Consider the following 19527-nt stretch of genomic DNA (forward strand, 5'->3'; position numbering starts at 1 on the left):
AGGAAGGATTTCGAGTAATGTCATTGACATTTCTTTTTGTTTTGTTGTAGTAGTTATTACTTTATTGAATAAACTAAGTTGTTATGGTTAACACTGTCTTTTCGTTACACCCCCACACATTGTTATTGTTATGCAAACGTTCTTCACACTCGACTAATAAAATTGAGACTGATTCTGAGCTTTGGATCAAATATACGGCACCACACAACAATAAATTATTGTTGTGAGAGCCCAGGACCTACTCGTTAGATTCGCTTCGGCGAATGGCGAAGGTCGTCGGCCTAGTGGAGGGGGATTTCAATTTTCATTGGGGTCTCGGCGTTTGCTCGCGCCTAGTCAATTGTTCATACATGGTCCCAAAGTGGGGAATGAGCTGTTTACTACACTGGTGTGTTAGCTAAGCAAGTCCTTCCTCAGGCGACCTAATTGAATATCACGACAGGAATTTAGGTTAAAGAATAAAGAAAATTCTTAGAAATTTTCCGAGCTCAATTCCTTATACCAATTTCAATTTATTCCACACAAATTCTCACATAAAACTCTCACACTTTGGCGGCTTTGTTTACAATCATTAAACAGTTAATGAGCTCCAAAGCACCAGGAGGCTGTTATAACAATAACAGCAGTTGATTGAGAAGTTTTCATGCTTGTAAATTGTTTAATAAATGTAATGCAAGTCGTCAGAGATTGAGGAATGTTGTACACGTTCGTAAATACTTGTGTAACTGCTTCGTGATTCTGGCCATGCTATTTCCAGATCTGAGATGTTTGTTTTCAATTTAGATAGGCAAGATGTAAACCATAATAATTATGTAATTAAATCATATGTATTTCAGTAATGACAAAAACCCTGTAATGATTCTCTTGTATGAAAGTTTAATAATAATTCATAATAATAGTTTGTGACGCCATTGAAGAAAGCGTTTACATGAGGCAATCTATACGAGAGAAATGATCTAGGAGCAACACTCATTGTCTGTTGATGGCTGTAAACGTAACGTACATTTGCAATTAATGGCTGTAAATATAGCTTACATTGGCTAATGATGGATGTAAACATGACTTACATTGGCTAATGATGGATGTAAACATGACTTACATTGGCTAATGATGGATGTAAACATGACTTACATTGGCTAATGATGGATGTAAACATGACTTACATTGGCTAATGATGGATGTAAACGTGACTTACATTGGCTAACGATTGATGCAAACCTAATTCTCCTTAACTAATTAATCAAATGAAAGCGCAACTCTCACTAACTACACGGTGATATAAAAGCGACTCTTATTGGTTAATGTAAATCTAAGCTTTACAAGCTTTAAGGTTAATGTAAATCTAAGCTTCTAAATCTAACGGGTGAGGATGAGGACAGGTTGACTGTTTAGCAGTTACCAGAGAGGATGTAATTAAACAATTAGAAAAACTCAAACCAAACAAATCCCCAGGGCCGGATGAAGTGTTTGCCAGGGTGCTTAAAGAATGCAAAGAGGAGCTTTGCGAGCCACTGTCTACCATATTTAATAAATCAATAGAGTCAGGCAGAGTGCCAGAGTCATGGAAGGTAAGAACATAAGAACATAAGAACATAAGAACATAAGAACATAAGAACATAAGAACAAAGGCAACTGCAGAAGGCATATTGGCCCATACGAAGCAGCTCCTATTCTATAACCACCCAATCCCACTCATATACATGTCCAACCCGCGCTTGAAACAATCGAGGGACCCCACCTCCACAATGTTACGCGGCAATTGGTTCCACAAATCAACAACCCTGTTACTGAACCAGTATTTACCCAAGTCTTTTCTAAATCTAAACTTATCCATTGATCCTTTTGATTTAAATTCTTACTAATCATAACTCCCAGATCCCTTTCGCAATCCGACTTCGCAATCTCAACACCATCTAGCTCGTATCTTGTAACTCTATCATCATTACCTAACCTCAGAACTTTACATTTATCAGCATTAAACTGCATCTGCCAATCCTTTGACCATTTCAAAACCCTATCTAGATCAACTTGAAGTGATAGTGAGTCCTCCTCCGAATTAATTTCCCTACCGATTTTCGTATCATCGGCAAATTTGCAAATGTTGCTACTCAAACCTGAATCTAAATCATTTATATATATTATAAACAACAGAGGTCCCAGGACAGAGCCTTGAGGCATTCCACTTACAACATTTTCCCACTCCGACTTGACTCCATTTATACTAACTCTCTGTTTCCTTTGGTATAGCCATGCCCTAATCCAGTTTAATATAGCACCCCCAATACCATGAGCCTCTATCTTTTTAATCAGTCTTTCATGTGGCACTGTATCAAAAGCTTTGCTAAAGTCAAGGTACACAACATCACAATCCTTACCACTATCAACTGCCTCAACTATGCTAGAATAAAAAGATAACAAATTTGTTAAACATGAACGGCCATTTATAAAACCATGTTGCGACTCAATTATTAATTTATGTTTTTCAAGATGAAGACGAATTTTATTTGCTATTATAGATTCGAGTAACTTTCCCACAATAGACGTTAGGCTAATTGGTCGATAGTTAGACGCAAGTGATCTATCTCCTTTCTTAAAAACTGGTATCACATTAGCAACTTTCCAAAACTCTGGCACTCTGCCTGACTCTATTGATTTATTAAATATGGTTGACAGTGGGTCACAAAGCTCCTCTTTGCATTCTTTAAGCACCCTGGCAAACACTTCATCCGGCCCTGGGGATTTGTTTGGTTTGAGTTTTACTATTTGTTTAAGAACATCCTCCCTGGTAACTGCTAAACTCGTCAACCTGTCCTCGTCCCCACCCACATAGACTTGTTCGGCTGAAGGCATATTGTTAAGTTCCTCTTTAGTAAATACAGATACAAAATATTTAAAAAAAATACTACTCATCTCTTCATCACTATCTGTTATTTGACCTGTCTCAGTTTTTAATGGACCTATCCTTTCCCTAGTCTTAGTACGATATAACTGAAAAAAACCTTTAGGATTTGTCTTTGCTTGCCCTGCTATGCGAACTTCATAGTTTCTTTTTGATTTCCTTATCTCTTTTTTAACATTTCTAGCCAGTTGTACGAATTCCTGTTCTAAAGTGACCTCCCCATTTTTAATCCTTTTGTACCAAGCTCTCTTTTTACCTATAAGGTTCTTCAAATTCTTTGTTATCCACTTTGGGTCATTAGTATTCGATCTATTCAATTTGTATGGTATCCTACGTTCCTGTGCTTTGTTTAGAATATTCTTAAATGAGTTATATATTGAATCCACATCGAAATCCCCATTTACGTCACCTATCGCTGGGTTCATGTCTCGCTCCAAGACCGGCCCCCACCCCATACCCAAGACTTTCCAATCAATTTGACCCAAAGAATTTCTTAGGCTATTAAAATCAGCTTTTCGAAAATCTGGCACTTTAACAGAATTTTCTCCTATAGGTCTATTCCATTCTATGCTAAATCTGATTTCTTTGTGATCACTGTTCCCTAGCTCACTCCCTATTTCGATGTCATTAATTTGTATTTCCCTGTTGGTTAACACTAAATCTAAAATATTATTTTCCCGTGTTGGTTCCTTAATGTGTTGCGTAAGAAAGCAATCGTCAATTAATTCTAGAAAATCTTCTGCTTCACTATTCCCTGTTTTGTTCAACCAGTTTATTCCACTAAAATTAAAGTCACCCATGACGTAAATACTGTTAGATCTAGATGCCCTAGATATTTCATCCCATAGATGCTTTGCTTCCATTCTGTCTAAATTTGGTGGCCTATATATAACTCCTATTATAATATTATTTGCTTTTTCGTATAATTCTATCCAAATAGTTTCTGAGTGTGGCTCAGTTTTGATTCCCTCTTTGAGACTACATTTCAAATTGTCCCTAACATATATGGCTACTCCCCCTCCTCGTCTAATATATCTATCTGTGTGAAATAGTTTAAATCCATTTATTTGATATTCAGCTAATAGTTCTCTATTTTCTACGTTCATCTACGTTTCGGTAAGTGTAATAATATCTATTTTTTCTGTGCAGACAAGAGCATTTAATTCATTAATTTTATTTCTTAGACTTCTACTGTTAGTGTAATATATCCTAAGTGAATTGTTATTTTGAGGCCCTTTTCTTTCCCTGATCATTTTGCCAATTCTTTTCTCCCACGAACACATACTTTTATTACCTCCTTCCTCCAAATCAATTCCCATACCACTATCTACTAACAGTTTAAACCCAAACAAACACCTCTAACCACTGGTTCCAACGAGTTCGCAACAGCAACAACCCCAGCCCTCGATAGATGCACCCCATCACGAGCATACATTTCATTTCTTCCATAGAAGTGTTCCCAGTTGTCTATGAAAGATATTGCATTTGATTTGCAATATCTTTCCAGCCGGCAATTGACACCAAGAGCCCTCGACATCCATTCATTTCCCACTCCCTTTCTTGGAAGAATGCCACATATGATCGGGATTCCTCCCTTGCTCCTAACTAATTCAATGGCTGTCCTAAATCTCTGTATTAGTTCCTCACTCCTAACTCGTCCAACATCATTACCCCCTGCACTAATACAAATAATGGGTTTGTTCCCATTTCCCGTCATAATATCATTCATGTTTTCAACAATATCACCAATTCCAGCTCCCGGATAGCAAACCTTTAATCTGTTCCCCCTATCTCTGGCACAAAACGTTCTGTCTAAATACCTCACCTGGGAATCTCCCACAACCAAAATTCGCTTCGGTACCACCCTAACTTTCTGAGCAGCCTGAGGGGCCTGCGCTCCGCCGTTCCTCGCTGATTTCCTCGCTGCAGGCGCATTACAGCACTCGTCCTCCAACACGGCAAATGAATTTGCCATCCTTAGGGCGTCTGTAGGCGGCCTTGTCAAGGTCTTTTTAAGACCTTAAGACCTTGATGTACACGTGATTCCTAATGATACTGGACTGTGATTGGTTCTCGCCTCCATTGTTCTAGTCAATGATTGGTCTCTCACCGAATCTAATGTCGCGTCACGTTAGAACAAATTTAACACAGTACAAAAAGCTTGTTAAGTTATATTAAACTTTAATTCATATAATATTGACAATTCGTCCGTCACAGGAATAAGTCTTGATGAATAATGTGGCCGCATTTGATCAAAATGTTTGAGCGTTTGGCGTTGATAACAAAGCAAGTGACATACTGTAGTGTTGTCTAGACCACACACTAGAAGTTGAAGGGACGACAACATTCTCAATCGACTTGAGATGGTCCAGGATTGACCGAAACGTCGTCGTCCCTTCAACTTCTAGTGTGTGGTCTGGTCAACATACTTCAGCCACGTTATTGTGACTCATCGTCGACATACTGTAGTTTATGCTGAGTTTTAATTACTAATTAACGCTTTTTATTGTTTGTATACGAGAGAATGATTTTCTCAGGTTAAAATAATCTTTAATTTATCCCATGTATTTTGTTAATTTGTGATTAAATAAAACAAAATTAAACAATTTTTTTCATTCCCTGGTGTTAGAAAATTTAATTATAACGAAACTTACATAAATTTTATATAATTATTTTTTGTAGATAATTTTTTAAAAAATAAATATTATATTATAGTTTCCAAGTAAAATTTATTATTCAGTTTACAAAACCAGTAAAGTGAAATTAACCTATTTATTAGCATTTATAATTTTAGGTTCAAAAGACTCAACTCATCCATAATGACATTTCTGGAATAATTAAAATAAGGCTTAATTTGATAGCTTCTATAATATAATTAAAACTATTTCCTAAATATACAAAAATAATAGGTTAAATATATATATATATATGACTTAGAAACACGAAAATATTGCTAGATATATATGTACAGTAGTACATATATGTTGTACAATTGCATATTGTGTGTATATATATATATATATATATATATATATATATATATATATATATATATATATATATATATATATATATATATATATATATATATATATATTTGTGTGTGTATATATCACGAAAATACACACGTGATTAAAAATGTGACAATGTCAGACCGCGGAGGAAAAATGAAACAGGAATTTCCTTAAGTACTTTCGTATATTAATACATCTTCAGAAGGAGTGAAGACTCCTTCATCTTCAGACTCCTTCTGAAGATGTATTAATATACGAAAGTACTTAAGGAAATTCCTGTTTCATTTTTCCTCCGTGGTCTGACATTGTCATATATATATATATATATATATATATATATATATATATATATATATATATATATATATATATATATATATATATATATATATATATATATATGTCGTACCTAGTAGCCAGAACTCACTTCTCAGCCTATTATGCAATGCCCGATTTGCCTAATAAGCCAAGTTTTACTGAATTAATATATTTTCTCTATTTTTTTTCTTATGAAATGATAAAGCTACCCATTTCATTATGTATGAGGTAAATTTTTTTTGTTGGAGTTTAAATTAACGTAGATATATGACTGAACCTAACCAACCCTACCTAACCTAACCTAACCTATCTTTATAGGTTAGGTTAGGTTAGGTAGCCGAAAACGTTAGGTTAGGTTAGGTTAGGTAGGTTAGGTAGTCGAAAAAACATTAATTCATGAAAACTAGGCTTATTAGGCAAATCGGGCCTTGCATAGTAGGCTGAGAAGTGAGTTCTGGCTACTAGGTACGACATATATATATATATATATATATATATATATATATATATATATATATATATATATATATTAGTACACAGGAAGGGTGGAGACTCTTGTAACATAAACAAAACTAAATAACAAAATAAACTTTATCCAAGGTGTTAGAGAACACAAAGATGGATAAAACTCTTGACAGCTTAATTATGAGAATTAAGATATGGCAGAAGGACCAGGAACGCGATTTCAGTCCTATTTCATTCTCTCAATACAATTTTACTTCAAGAAATTACATTTTCTATTCTGTTATACTATTTTGAGAAAGAAAATTTCGCCATTTTTTTTTTGACATTGTTCCCTCAGATGATCCTCGATTGAAAACACTTCACTAATTAACTTTGAAAAGAAAATTAATAAATAATAAAATAGTATAAATTCCAATTAATATCAATATATAAAACAAATAAAATAATTAATAATATTATAACATAAATGTACGTGCATAATTATAATTATATAACTACTTATTTATTGAAAAAAACATAGATATAAGGGTTGACAATTGTGTTTTCTGTGTAGAAAACATGCATCTAATTCGTTATCACTGACCAACAGGAAATAATAAATGACTCTACATCCATTTTAGTGCACAAACAGACTGTAATCACGGGCACCGTTGTTCCCATTTTTGTGCACAAACATGGAACAACGTATCTTATACTAAGCTTATTTCTTATCGGAAACATTCATGATCAAAGGAACTGAAATTCGTCCATTGAGTTCAGTTTGTTCCAAGTTGTTCCCTTGAGCAGAGTTTTTCACAGTGTTCTTTAAAACTGAGTTTGTTCTAGTTATTTCCTAGAATTGAGTTTGTTCAGTGTTCATTAGAACTTTGTAAAAATAATTCTATCAACTTTCTTACAAAAATATACAACCATTTGGCAGCTTATATTAAGCCTAACTAGGAGTTACTTACTCTTGGTCCAGTGACACTTTTTTTACTCAGAGACGACACTTTCTCCCGCCCTAATAGAGAGAAAGTGACATTTTTATCCAACTAATAGAGAAAGTGACAGTTTCTCCCCCCTAATAGGCAGCAAGTGACAGTTTCTCCCCCCTAATAGGCAGAAAGTGACAGTTTCTCCCCCCTAATAGGCAGAAAGTGACAGTTTCTCCCCCCTAATAGGCAGAAAGTGACAGTTTCTCCCCCCTAATAGGCAGCAAGTGACCCCCATTCCTTCCTCGTTTGAGACAGAATGTGACACATCAAAGACAGAAAATTGACAAGTTCTCCCCCCCCCAACCCCCTCGTGAGACAGATCTCTCTCACTATCGATACCTGGAGATAAATCTCCAAGCCAGCAGACAGGCGACAGACAGACACAAGCCTCGGGAGACAGTGATGGTGACAGTGATTGAGAACCTGCCGGTGTTGCTGGTGTTGCCGGTGTTGCTGGTGTTGCCGGTGTTGCTGGTGTTGGCCTGTAAGGGGGAATAAAATATGTGTTAGGTGAAGCAACACAACATGAAACTAAAAAAAAAAAAAAACACACTAGGGGCGCCGGTGGCTGTGTGGATAGCACGCTGGGCATGTAATCCTGTGGCCTGAGTTCGATTCCCGGCGCCAGCGAGAAACAAAGGGCAGAGCTTCTTTCACCCTGATGCCCCTGTTACCTAGCAGTAAATAGATACCTGGGAGATAGACACCTGTTACAGGCTGCTTCCTGGGAGTGTTTGTGTGGGAGGGGGGGGGGGAATAATTAGTAGTTAGAAACAATTGAGAGGCGGGCCGAAATAGCAGAGCTCAACCCCCCCCCCCACTTCACCGTGCAAGCACAACTAGGTGAGTACACACATATATGAAAGGAACCTCAGGTCTCAATTGATAATTACCTACTGTTGGCAGAGGTAAAGTTTCCTCCATGTTGTACCATACCAGGACAGTACAACAACAGGTCAGTACAACAACAGGACAGTACAACAACAGGACAGTACAACAACAGGACAGTACAACAACAGGACAGTACAACAACAGGTCAGTACAACAACAGGACAGTACAACAACAGGTCAGTACAACAACAGGACAGTACAACAGGTCAGTACAACAACAGGACAGTACAACAGGTCAGTACAACAACAGGACAGTACAACAACAGGACAGTACAACAACAGGACAGTACAACAACAGGTCAGTACAACAACAGGACAGTACAACAACAGGACAGTACAACAACAGGACAGTACAACCACAAGACAGTACAACAACAGGACAGTACAACCACAAGACAGTACAACAACAGGACAGTACAACCACAAGACAGTACAACAACAGGACAGTAAGACAACAGGACAGTACAACAACAGGACAGTACAACAACAGAACAGTACAACAACAGTACCGTACAACAACAGGACCGTACAACAACAGGACAGTACCACAAGAGGACAGTACAACAACAGAACAGTACCACAACAGAACAGTACCACAAGAGGACAGTACCACAAGAGGACAGTACCACAAGAGAACAGTACCACAAGAGGACAGTACCACAAGAGGAGAGTACCACAACAGGACCGTACAACAACAGGACCGTACAACAACAGGACAGTACCACAAGAGAACAGTACCACAAGAGGACAGTACAACAACAGAACAGTACCACAACAGAACAGTACCACAACAGAACAGTACAACAACAGGACCGTACAACAACAGGACAGTACCACAAGAGGACAGTACCACAAGAGGACAGTACAACAACAGAACAGTACCACAAGAGAACAGTACCACAAGAGGACAGTACCACAAGAGGACAGTACCACAAGAGAACAGTACCACAAGAGGACAGTACCACAAGAGGACAGTACCACAACAGGACAGTACCACAAGAGGACAGTACCACAAGATGACAGTACCACAACAGGACAGTACCACAAGATGACAGTACCACAACAGGACAGTACCACAAGAGGACAGTACCACAAGAGGACAGTACCACAAGAGGACAGTACCACAACAGGACAGTACCACAACAGGACAGTACCACAAGAGGACAGTACCACAAGAGGACAGTACCACAACAGGACAGTACCACAAGAGGACAGTACCACTAGAGGACAGTACCACAAGAGAACAGTACCACAAGAGGACAGTACCACAAGAGGACAGTACCACAAGAGGACAGTACCACAAGAGGACAGTACCACAAGAGGACAGTACCACAAGAGGACAGTACCACAAGAGAACAGTACCACAACAGGACAGTACCACAAGAGGACAGTACAACAACAGGACAGTACCACAACAGAACAGTACCACAAGAGGACAGTACCACAAGAGGACAGTACCACAAGAGGACAGTACCACAAGAGAACAGTACCACAAGAGGACAGTACCACAAGAGAACAGTACCACAAGAGGACAGTACCACAAGAGGACAGTACCACAAGAGGACAGTACCACAACAGAACAGTACCACAAGAGGACAGTACCACAACAGAACAGTACCACAAGAGGACAGTACCACAAGAGGACAGTACCACAAGAGGACAGTACCACAAGAGAACAGTACCACAAGAGGACAGTACCACAAGAGGACAGTACCACAAGAGAACAGTACCACAAGAGGACAGTACCACAAGAGGACAGTACCACAAGAGGACAGTACCACAACAGGACAGTACCACAAGAGGACAGTACCACAAGAGGACAGTACCACAAGAGGACAGTACCACAAGAGAACAGTACCACAAGAGGACAGTACCACAAGAGGACAGTACCACAAGAGAACAGTACCACAAGAGGACAGTACCACAAGAGGACAGTACCACAAGAGGACAGTACCACAAGAGGACAGTACCACAAGAGGACAGTACCACAAGAGAACAGTACAACAACAGAACAGTACCACAAGAGGACAGTACCACAACAGAACAGTACCACAAGAGGACAGTACCACAAGAGGACAGTACCACAACAGAACAGTACCACAAGAGGACAGTACCACAACAGAACAGTACAACAACAGAACAGTACCACAAGAGGACAGTACCACAACAGAACAGTACCACAAGAGGACAGTACCACAAGAGGACAGTACAACAACAGAACAGTACCACAAGAGGACAGTACCACAACAGAACAGTACCACAAGAGGACAGTACCACAAAAGGACAGTACCACAACAGGACAGTGCCACAACAGGACAGTACCACAAGAGGACAGTACCACAAGAGGACAGTACAACAACAGAACAGTACAACAACAGAACAGTACCACAACAGGACAGTACAACAACAGGACAGTACAACAACAGGACAGTACAACAACAGAACAGTACCACAACAGGACAGTACCACAAGAGAACAGTACCACAACAGGACAGTACCACAACAGAACAGTGCCACAACAGGACAGTACCACAAGAGGACAGTACAACAACAGAACAGTACAACAACAGAACAGTACCACAACAGGACAGTACCACAACAGGACAGTACCACAAGAGGACAGTACAACAACAGAACAGTACCACAACAGAACAGTACCACAAGAGGACAGTACCACAAGAGGACAGTACCACAAGAGGACAGTACCACAAGAGGACAGTACCACAACAGGACAGTACAACAACAGGACAGTACAACAACAGGACAGTACAACAACAGAACAGTACCACAACAGAACAGTACCACAACAGGACAGTACAACAACAGGACAGTACAACAACAGGACAGTACAACAACAGAACAGTACCACAACGGGACAGTACAACAACAGGACAGTACAACAACAGGACAGTACAACAACAGGACAGTACCACAACGGGACAGTACAACAACAGAACAGTACCACAACAGAACAGTACCACAACAGGACAGTACAACAACAGGACAGTACCACAACAGGACAGTACAACAACAGGACAGAACAACAACGGGACAGTACAACAACAGAACAGTACAACAACAGGACAGTACCACAAGAGAACAGTACCACAACAAGACAGTACAACAACAGGACAGTACAACAACAGAACAGTACAACAACAGGACAGTACCACAAGAGGACAGTACAACAACAGGACAGTACAACAACAGGACAGTACAACAACAGGACAGTACCACAACGGGACAGTACAACAACAGGACAGTACAACAACAGGACAGTACAACAACAGGACAGTACAACAACAGGACAGTACAACAACAGGACAGTACAACAACAGGACAGTACCACAACGGGACAGTACAACAACAGGACAGTACAACATCAGGACAGTACAACAACAGAACAGTACAACAACAGAACAGTACAACAACAGGACAGTACCACAAGAGGACAGTACCACAAGAGGACAGTACCACAAGAGGACAGTACCACAAGAGAACAGTACCACAAGAGGACAGTACCACAAGAGGACAGTACCACAAGAGAACAGTACCACAAGAGGACAGTACCACAAGAGGACAGTACCACAAGAGGACAGTACCACAAGAGGACAGTACCACAAGAGGACAGTACCACAAGAGAACAGTACAACAACAGAACAGTACCACAAGAGGACAGTACCACAACAGAACAGTACCACAAGAGGACAGTACCACAAGAGGACAGTACCACAACAGAACAGTACCACAAGAGGACAGTACCACAACAGAACAGTACAACAACAGAACAGTACCACAAGAGGACAGTACCACAACAGAACAGTACCACAAGAGGACAGTACCACAAGAGGACAGTACAACAACAGAACAGTACCACAAGAGGACAGTACCACAACAGAACAGTACCACAAGAGGACAGTACCACAAAAGGACAGTACCACAACAGGACAGTGCCACAACAGGACAGTACCACAAGAGGACAGTACCACAAGAGGACAGTACAACAACAGAACAGTACAACAACAGAACAGTACCACAACAGGACAGTACAACAACAGGACAGTACAACAACAGGACAGTACCACAAGAGAACAGTACCACAACAGGACAGTACCACAACAGAACAGTGCCACAACAGGACAGTACCACAAGAGGACAGTACAACAACAGAACAGTACAACAACAGAACAGTACCACAACAGGACAGTACCACAACAGGACAGTACCACAAGAGGACAGTACAACAACAGAACAGTACCACAACAGAACAGTACCACAAGAGGACAGTACCACAAGAGGACAGTACCACAAGAGGACAGTACCACAAGAGGACAGTACCACAACAGGACAGTACAACAACAGGACAGTACAACAACAGGACAGTACAACAACAGAACAGTACCACAACAGAACAGTACCACAACAGGACAGTACAACAACAGGACAGTACATCAACAGGACAGTACAACAACAGAACAGTACCACAACGGGACAGTACAACAACAGGACAGTACAACAACAGGACAGTACAACAACAGGACAGTACCACAACGGGACAGTACAACAACAGAACAGTACCACAACAGAACAGTACCACAACAGGACAGTACAACAACAGGACAGTACCACAACAGGACAGTACAACAACAGGACAGAACAACAACGGGACAGTACAACAACAGAACAGTACAACAACAGGACAGTACCACAAGAGAACAGTACCACAACAAGACAGTACAACAACAGGACAGTACAACAACAGAACAGTACAACAACAGGACAGTACCACAAGAGGACAGTACAACAACAGGACAGTACAACAACAGGACAGTACAACAACAGGACAGTACCACAACGGGACAGTACAACAACAGGACAGTACAACAACAGGACAGTACAACAACAGGACAGTACAACAACAGGACAGTACAACAACAGGACAGTACAACAACAGGACAGTACCACAACGGGACAGTACAACAACAGGACAGTACAACATCAGGACAGTACAACAACAGAACAGTACAACAACAGAACAGTACAACAACAGGACAGTACAACAACAGGACAGTACCACAACAGGACATTACCACAAGAGGACAGTACTACAACAGGACAGTACAACAACAGAACAGTACCACAACAGGACAGTACAACAACAGGACAGTACAACAACAGAACAGTACAACAACAGGACAGTACCACAACAGGACATTACCACAAGAGGACAGTACTACAACAGGACAGTACAACAACAGGACAGTACAACAGGACAGTACCACAACAGGACAGTACAACAACAGGACAGTACAACAACAGGACAGTACAACAACAGGACAGAACAACAACAGAACAGTACCACAACAGGACAGTACAACAACAGGACAGTACAACAAGAGGACAGTACAACAACAGGACAGTACCACAACAGGACATTACCACAAGAGGACAGTACCACAAGAGGACAGTACAACAACAGGACAGTACAACAACAGAACAGTACCACAACGGGACAGTACAACAACAGGACAGTACAACAACAGAACAGTACCACAACAGGACAGTACCACAACAGGACAGTACAACAACAGGACAGTACCACAAGAGGACAGTACTACAACAGGACAGTACAACAACAGGACAGTACCACAAGAGGACAGTACTACAACAGGACAGTACCACTACAGGACAGTACCACAACAGGACAGTACCACAACAGGACAGTACAACAACAGGACAGTACCACAACAGGACAGTACCACAACAGGACAGTACCACAACAGGACAGTACCACAACAGGACAGTACAACAACAGGACAGTACAACAACAGAACAGTACAACAACAGAACAGTACAACAACAGGACAGTACAACAACAGGACAGTACAACAACAGGACAGTACAACAACAGGACAGTACAACAACAGGACAGTACTACAACAGGACAGTACAACAACAGGACAGTACTACAACAGGACAGTACAACAACAGGACAGTACAACAACAGGACAGTACCACAACAGAACAGTACAACAACAGGACAGTACCACAACAGGACAGTACAACAACAGGACAGTACAACAACAGAACAGTACAACAACAGGACAGTACAACAACAGAACAGTACAACAACAGAACAGTACAACAACAGAACAGTACAACAACAGAACAGTACCACAACAGGACAGTACAACAACAGGACAGTACAACAACAGAACAGTACAACAACAGGACAGTACCACAACAGGACATTACCACAAGAGGACAGTACTACAACAGGACAGTACCACAACAGGACAGTACAACAACAGGACAGTACCACAACAGGACAGTACAACAGGACAGTACAACAACAGGACAGTACCACAACAGGACAGTACAACAACAGGACAGTACAACAACAGGACAGTACAACAACATCAGGACAGTACCACAACAGGACAGTACAACAACAGGACAGTACAACAACAGGACAGTACAACAACAGGACAGTACAACAACAGAACAGTACAACAACAGAACAGTACAACAACAGGACAGTACCACAACAGGACAGTACAACAGGACAGTACAACAACAGGACAGTACAACAACAGGACAGTACAACAACAGGACAGTACAACAGAACAGTACCACAACAGGACAGTACAACAACAGGACAGTACAACAACAGGACAGTACAACAACAGGACAGTACAACAACAGAACAGTACAACAACAGAACAGTACAACAACAGGACAGTACCACAACAGGACAGTACAACAGGACAGTACAACAACAGGACAGTACCACAACAGGACAGTACCACAACAGAACAGTACCACAACAGGACAGTACAACAACAGGACAGTACCACAACAGAACAGTACCACAACAGAACAGTACCACAACAGGACAGTACAACAACAGGACAGTACCACAACAGGACAGTACAACAACAGGACAGTACCACAACAGGACAGTACAACAACAGGACAGTACCACAACAGGACAGTACCACAACAGGACAGTACAACAACAGAACAGTACCACAAGAGGACAGTACCACAACAGAACAGTACCACAAGAGGACAGTACCACAAGAGGACAGTACCACAAGAGGACAGTACCACAACAGGACAGTACCACAACAGGACAGTACAACAACAGGACAGTACCACAACAGGACAGTACCACAACAGGACAGTACAACAACAGAACAGTACCACAAGAGGACAGTACCACAACAGAACAGTACCACAAGAGGACAGTACCACAAGAGGACAGTACCACAACAGGACAGTACCACAACAGAACAGTACCACAAGAGGACAGTACCACAAGAGAACAGTACCACAAGAGGACAGTACCACAAGAGGACAGTACCACAAGAGGACAGTACAACAACAGGACAGTACAACAACAGGACAGTACCACAACAGGACAGTACCACAACAGGACAGTACCACAAGAGGACAGTACAACAACAACACTCACCTCAGCCTGACGCTGCTGGAACTGGTCAGCCATTGTCCTCAGCTCTTGTCCCAAACGTTTCCACATTTCTCGCGCGTCTTCTATCAAGGTTTCTCTCCCTCTCGCCTCCTCTAGCGAGGTCTCTCCCTCACCTCTCGTGTCTAGGGAGGTCTCTCCCTCATCTGAGGTGTCTAGGGAGGTGTCTCCCTCACCTGAGGTGTCTAGGTAGGTGTCTCCCTCACCCGTCAGGTGCCGTGGGCGTGGTGTGAGGGGCCAGGTCAGCCTGGGGGCGTGGTGCGGCAGCGGCGGATTCGTCTGGATTTGTTGACGAACGCGGCGGATGCGTTCCAAGCTCGCTCTGGCGCTCGCGGTGTCACGCGAGGTGTCAGGGATGGTGGAGGGAGGCTCGTGGCGCGATCTGTGGTGTTGGGTGGGCGTGGAGCGGGCGTGAGGAAGGGGTGCACGCGTTAAGAGGCGGCCCTGGCTTGTGGGGGCGTGGGGGTGGCTGGCGTGGGCGTGGCTGGCGTTGGCGTGCTTATCCATGGGATCAGGAGGAGAGAGCGGGTAGTGGGCGTGGGTGGGCGGGGTGTTACTGGAGATCACATCCGCAAGGTCCGCGCCTGCAACCATCAACATGTAATTATAATGCTCCAATTAATGTAATTATAATACATATATATATATATATATATATATATATATATATATATATATATATATATATATATATATATATATATATATATATATATATATATATATATATATATATATATATATATATATATATATATATATATATATATATATATATATATATATATATATATATATATATATATCCCATAAATACATCCAACTCACCTACGACTAGACTCTGCACATCCATGTCTCCAAGATTCATGACGCCGAACGACACGGCGCCAACCTGCACGATCATGTTCATCATGACGCTATAAGATCTGCGAGTGAGGCTCTGAGCGCACTACGAGACACTACCTCCCGTCACCGATGTCTGGGGGTTACTGGCGGCTGTGATTGATAGCGTCACTGGCGCCCAGCGACAAGTGCTCGCGCGCTCCTCCCACCAACATTGAGTTGCCAATAATGCGTATTATTTATTGCAATTATTTTCCTTATATGAACCTTATTTTAACTTTCTGCTGAGCTCCGACATATAAAATTGGAACGCTAAAGTTGAATAATGCCATAAATATTATTGTTTTATTCAAATCAGCTCACAATATAAATATATTACATAATTAATCGCAGTATTCTTAAGATGGAATATGCCAAACTTAGCCCCGCCCACTAACAGTGTCAGCCAATCACAGGCACGCGTAAGCACGTGGCAGGGATCTGGCGGGAAGGTATTTTAAACCAAACGTTGTAGCGAGTAAACAAGATGAGACATGAAAATACGAGATTTTCACACAGTAAACAAAGGCTTTAACCATTAATACATCTGTTTATGATATTAGAGCTCTCTCTCTCTCTCTCTCTCTCTCTCTCTCTCTCTCTCTCTCTCTCTCTCTCTCTCTCTCTCTCTCTCTCTCTCTCTCTCTCTCTCTCTCTCTCTCTCTCTCTCTCTCACCTCTCTCTCTCTCTCTCTCTCTCTCTCTCTCTCTCTCTCTCTCTCTCTCTCTCTCTCTCTCTCTCTCTCTCTCTCTCTCTCTCTCTCTCAAGTATAAAACCATAGATCACAGACCACGGGGTCGTCACCTTGGTACAGGTGTTTGTCACCTCCCGTGACCCTGGTACAGGTGTTTGTCACCTCCCGTGACCCTGGTACAGGTGTTTGTCACCTCCCGTGACCCTGGTACAGGTGTTTGTCACCTCCCGTGACCCTGGTACAGGTGTTTGTCACTTCCCGTGACCCTGGTACAGGTGTTTGTCACCTCCCGTGACCCTAGTACAGGTGTTTGTCACCTCCCGTGACCCTGGTACAGGTGTTTGTCACCTCCCGTGACCCTAGTACAGGTGTTTGTCACCTCCCGTGACCCTGGTACAGGTGTTTGTCACCTCCCGTGACCCTAGTACAGGTGTTTGTCACCTCCCGTCACCCTGGTACAGGTGTTTGTCACCTCCCGTGACCTTAGTACAGGTGTTCGTCACCTCCCGTCACCCTGGTACAGGTGTTTGTCACCTCTTCTCACCCCACAACTCGTAGTTGTTGCCTCACAACAGGTGCTGGTGACCTGTAATCACCCCATTCCCCCCCCCCCCTCGACACATGGGTCACAAAAGGTCCTGACCTCCCTTGACCTCTCAGTACACGGCAGGTCACCCCTGGGGAACAGGTGTGGTGGGCCTCACTGGTGGGTGTGCAGGTGTGGTGGACCTCACTGGTGGGTGTGCAGGTGTGGTGGGCTTCACTGGTGGGTGTGCAGGTGTGGTGGGCTTCACTGGTGGGTGTGTAGGTGTGGTGGGCCTCACTAGTCGGTGTGCAGGTGTGGTAGGTGTGGTGGGCCTCACTGGAGGGTGTGCAGGTGTGGTGGACCTCACTGGTGGGTGTGCAGGTGTGGTGGGCTTCACTGGTGGGTGTGCAGGTGTGGTGGGCTTCACTGGTGGGTGTGCAGGTGTGGTGGGCCTCACTAGTCGGTGTGCAGGTGTGGTAGGTGTGGTGGGCCTCACTGGTGGGTGTGCAGGTGTGGTGGGCCTCACTGGTGGGTGTGCAGGTGTGGTGGGCCTCACTGGTGGGTGAACAGGTGTGGTGGGCCTCACTGGTGGGTGTGCAGGTGTGGTGGGCCTCACTGGTGGGTGAACAGGTGTGGTGGGCCTCACTGGTGAATGTGCAGGTGTGGTGGGCCTCACTGGTGGGTGTGCAGGTGTGGTGGGCCTCACTGGTGGATGTGCAGGTGTGGTGGGCCTCACTGGTGGGTGTGCAGGTGTGGTGGGCCTCACTGGTGGATGTGCAGGTGTGGTGGGCCTCACTGGTGGATGTGCAGGTGTGGTGGGCCTCACTGGTGGGTGTGCAGGTGTGGTGGGCCTCACTGGTGGGTGAACAGGTGTGGTGGGCCTCACTGGTGGGTGAACAGGTGTGGTGGGCCTCACTGGTGGATGTGCAGGTGTGGTGGGCCTCACTGGTGGGTGTGCAGGTGTGGTGGGCCTCACTGGTGGGTGTGCAGGTGTGGTGGGCCTCACTGGTGGATGTGCAGGTGTGGTGGGCCTCACTGGTGGGTGTGCAGGTGTGGTGGGCCTCACTGGTGGGTGAACAGGTGTGGTGGGCCTCACTGGTGGGTGAACAGGTGTGGTGGGCCTCACTGGTCGGTGTGCAGGTGTGGTGGGCCTCACTGGTGGGTGTGCATGTGTGGTGGGCCTCACTGGTGAATGTGCAGGTGTGGTGGGCCTCACTGGTGGGTGTGCAGGTGTGGTGGGCCTCACTGGTGGGTGTGCAGGTGTGGTGGGCCTCACTGGTGGGTGAACAGGTGTGGTGGGCCTCACTGGTGGGTGTGCAGGTGTGGTGGGCCTCACTGGTGGGTGTTCAGGTGTGGTGGGCCTCACTGGTCG

The 19527-nt window shown here is 43.1% G+C and overlaps 1 protein-coding gene across 1 annotated transcript; it reads right to left on the bottom strand.

Annotated features, from left to right (window-relative positions):
* Positions 1–6771: 6771 nt before the first annotated feature.
* LOC123752470 (uncharacterized) lies at positions 6772–17034 on the bottom strand. Its single transcript, XM_045734519.2, has 3 exons — positions 16882–17034; positions 16039–16637; positions 6772–8152 (listed from the first exon to the last, which is right to left on the bottom strand). Exons 1-3 carry the CDS (start codon positions 16964–16966, stop codon positions 8000–8002), a joined length of 837 nt encoding a protein of 278 aa, XP_045590475.2. The 5' UTR covers positions 16967–17034; the 3' UTR covers positions 6772–7999.
* Between the last annotated feature and the right edge of the window lie 2493 nt (positions 17035–19527).

The sequence above is a fragment of the Procambarus clarkii genome, chromosome 5 (assembly GCF_040958095.1).
Source record: "Procambarus clarkii isolate CNS0578487 chromosome 5, FALCON_Pclarkii_2.0, whole genome shotgun sequence".
Classification (NCBI taxonomy): Eukaryota; Metazoa; Arthropoda; class Malacostraca; order Decapoda; family Cambaridae; genus Procambarus; species Procambarus clarkii.

Excerpts from the sequence above, each read along its gene's own strand:
- LOC123752470 (XM_045734519.2), bottom strand. The coding sequence starts at position 16,966 with ATGATGAACATGATCGTGCAGGTTGGCGCCGTGTCGTTCGGCGTCATG. Across the intron at positions 16,638-16,881 it reads TGTGCAGAGTCTAGTCGTAG|GCGCGGACCTTGCGGATGTG; the intron begins GTGAGTTGGATG and ends TGATGGTTGCAG. Across the intron at positions 8,153-16,038 it reads TCCAGCAGCGTCAGGCTGAG|GCCAACACCAGCAACACCGG; the intron begins GTGAGTGTTGTT and ends TCCCCCTTACAG.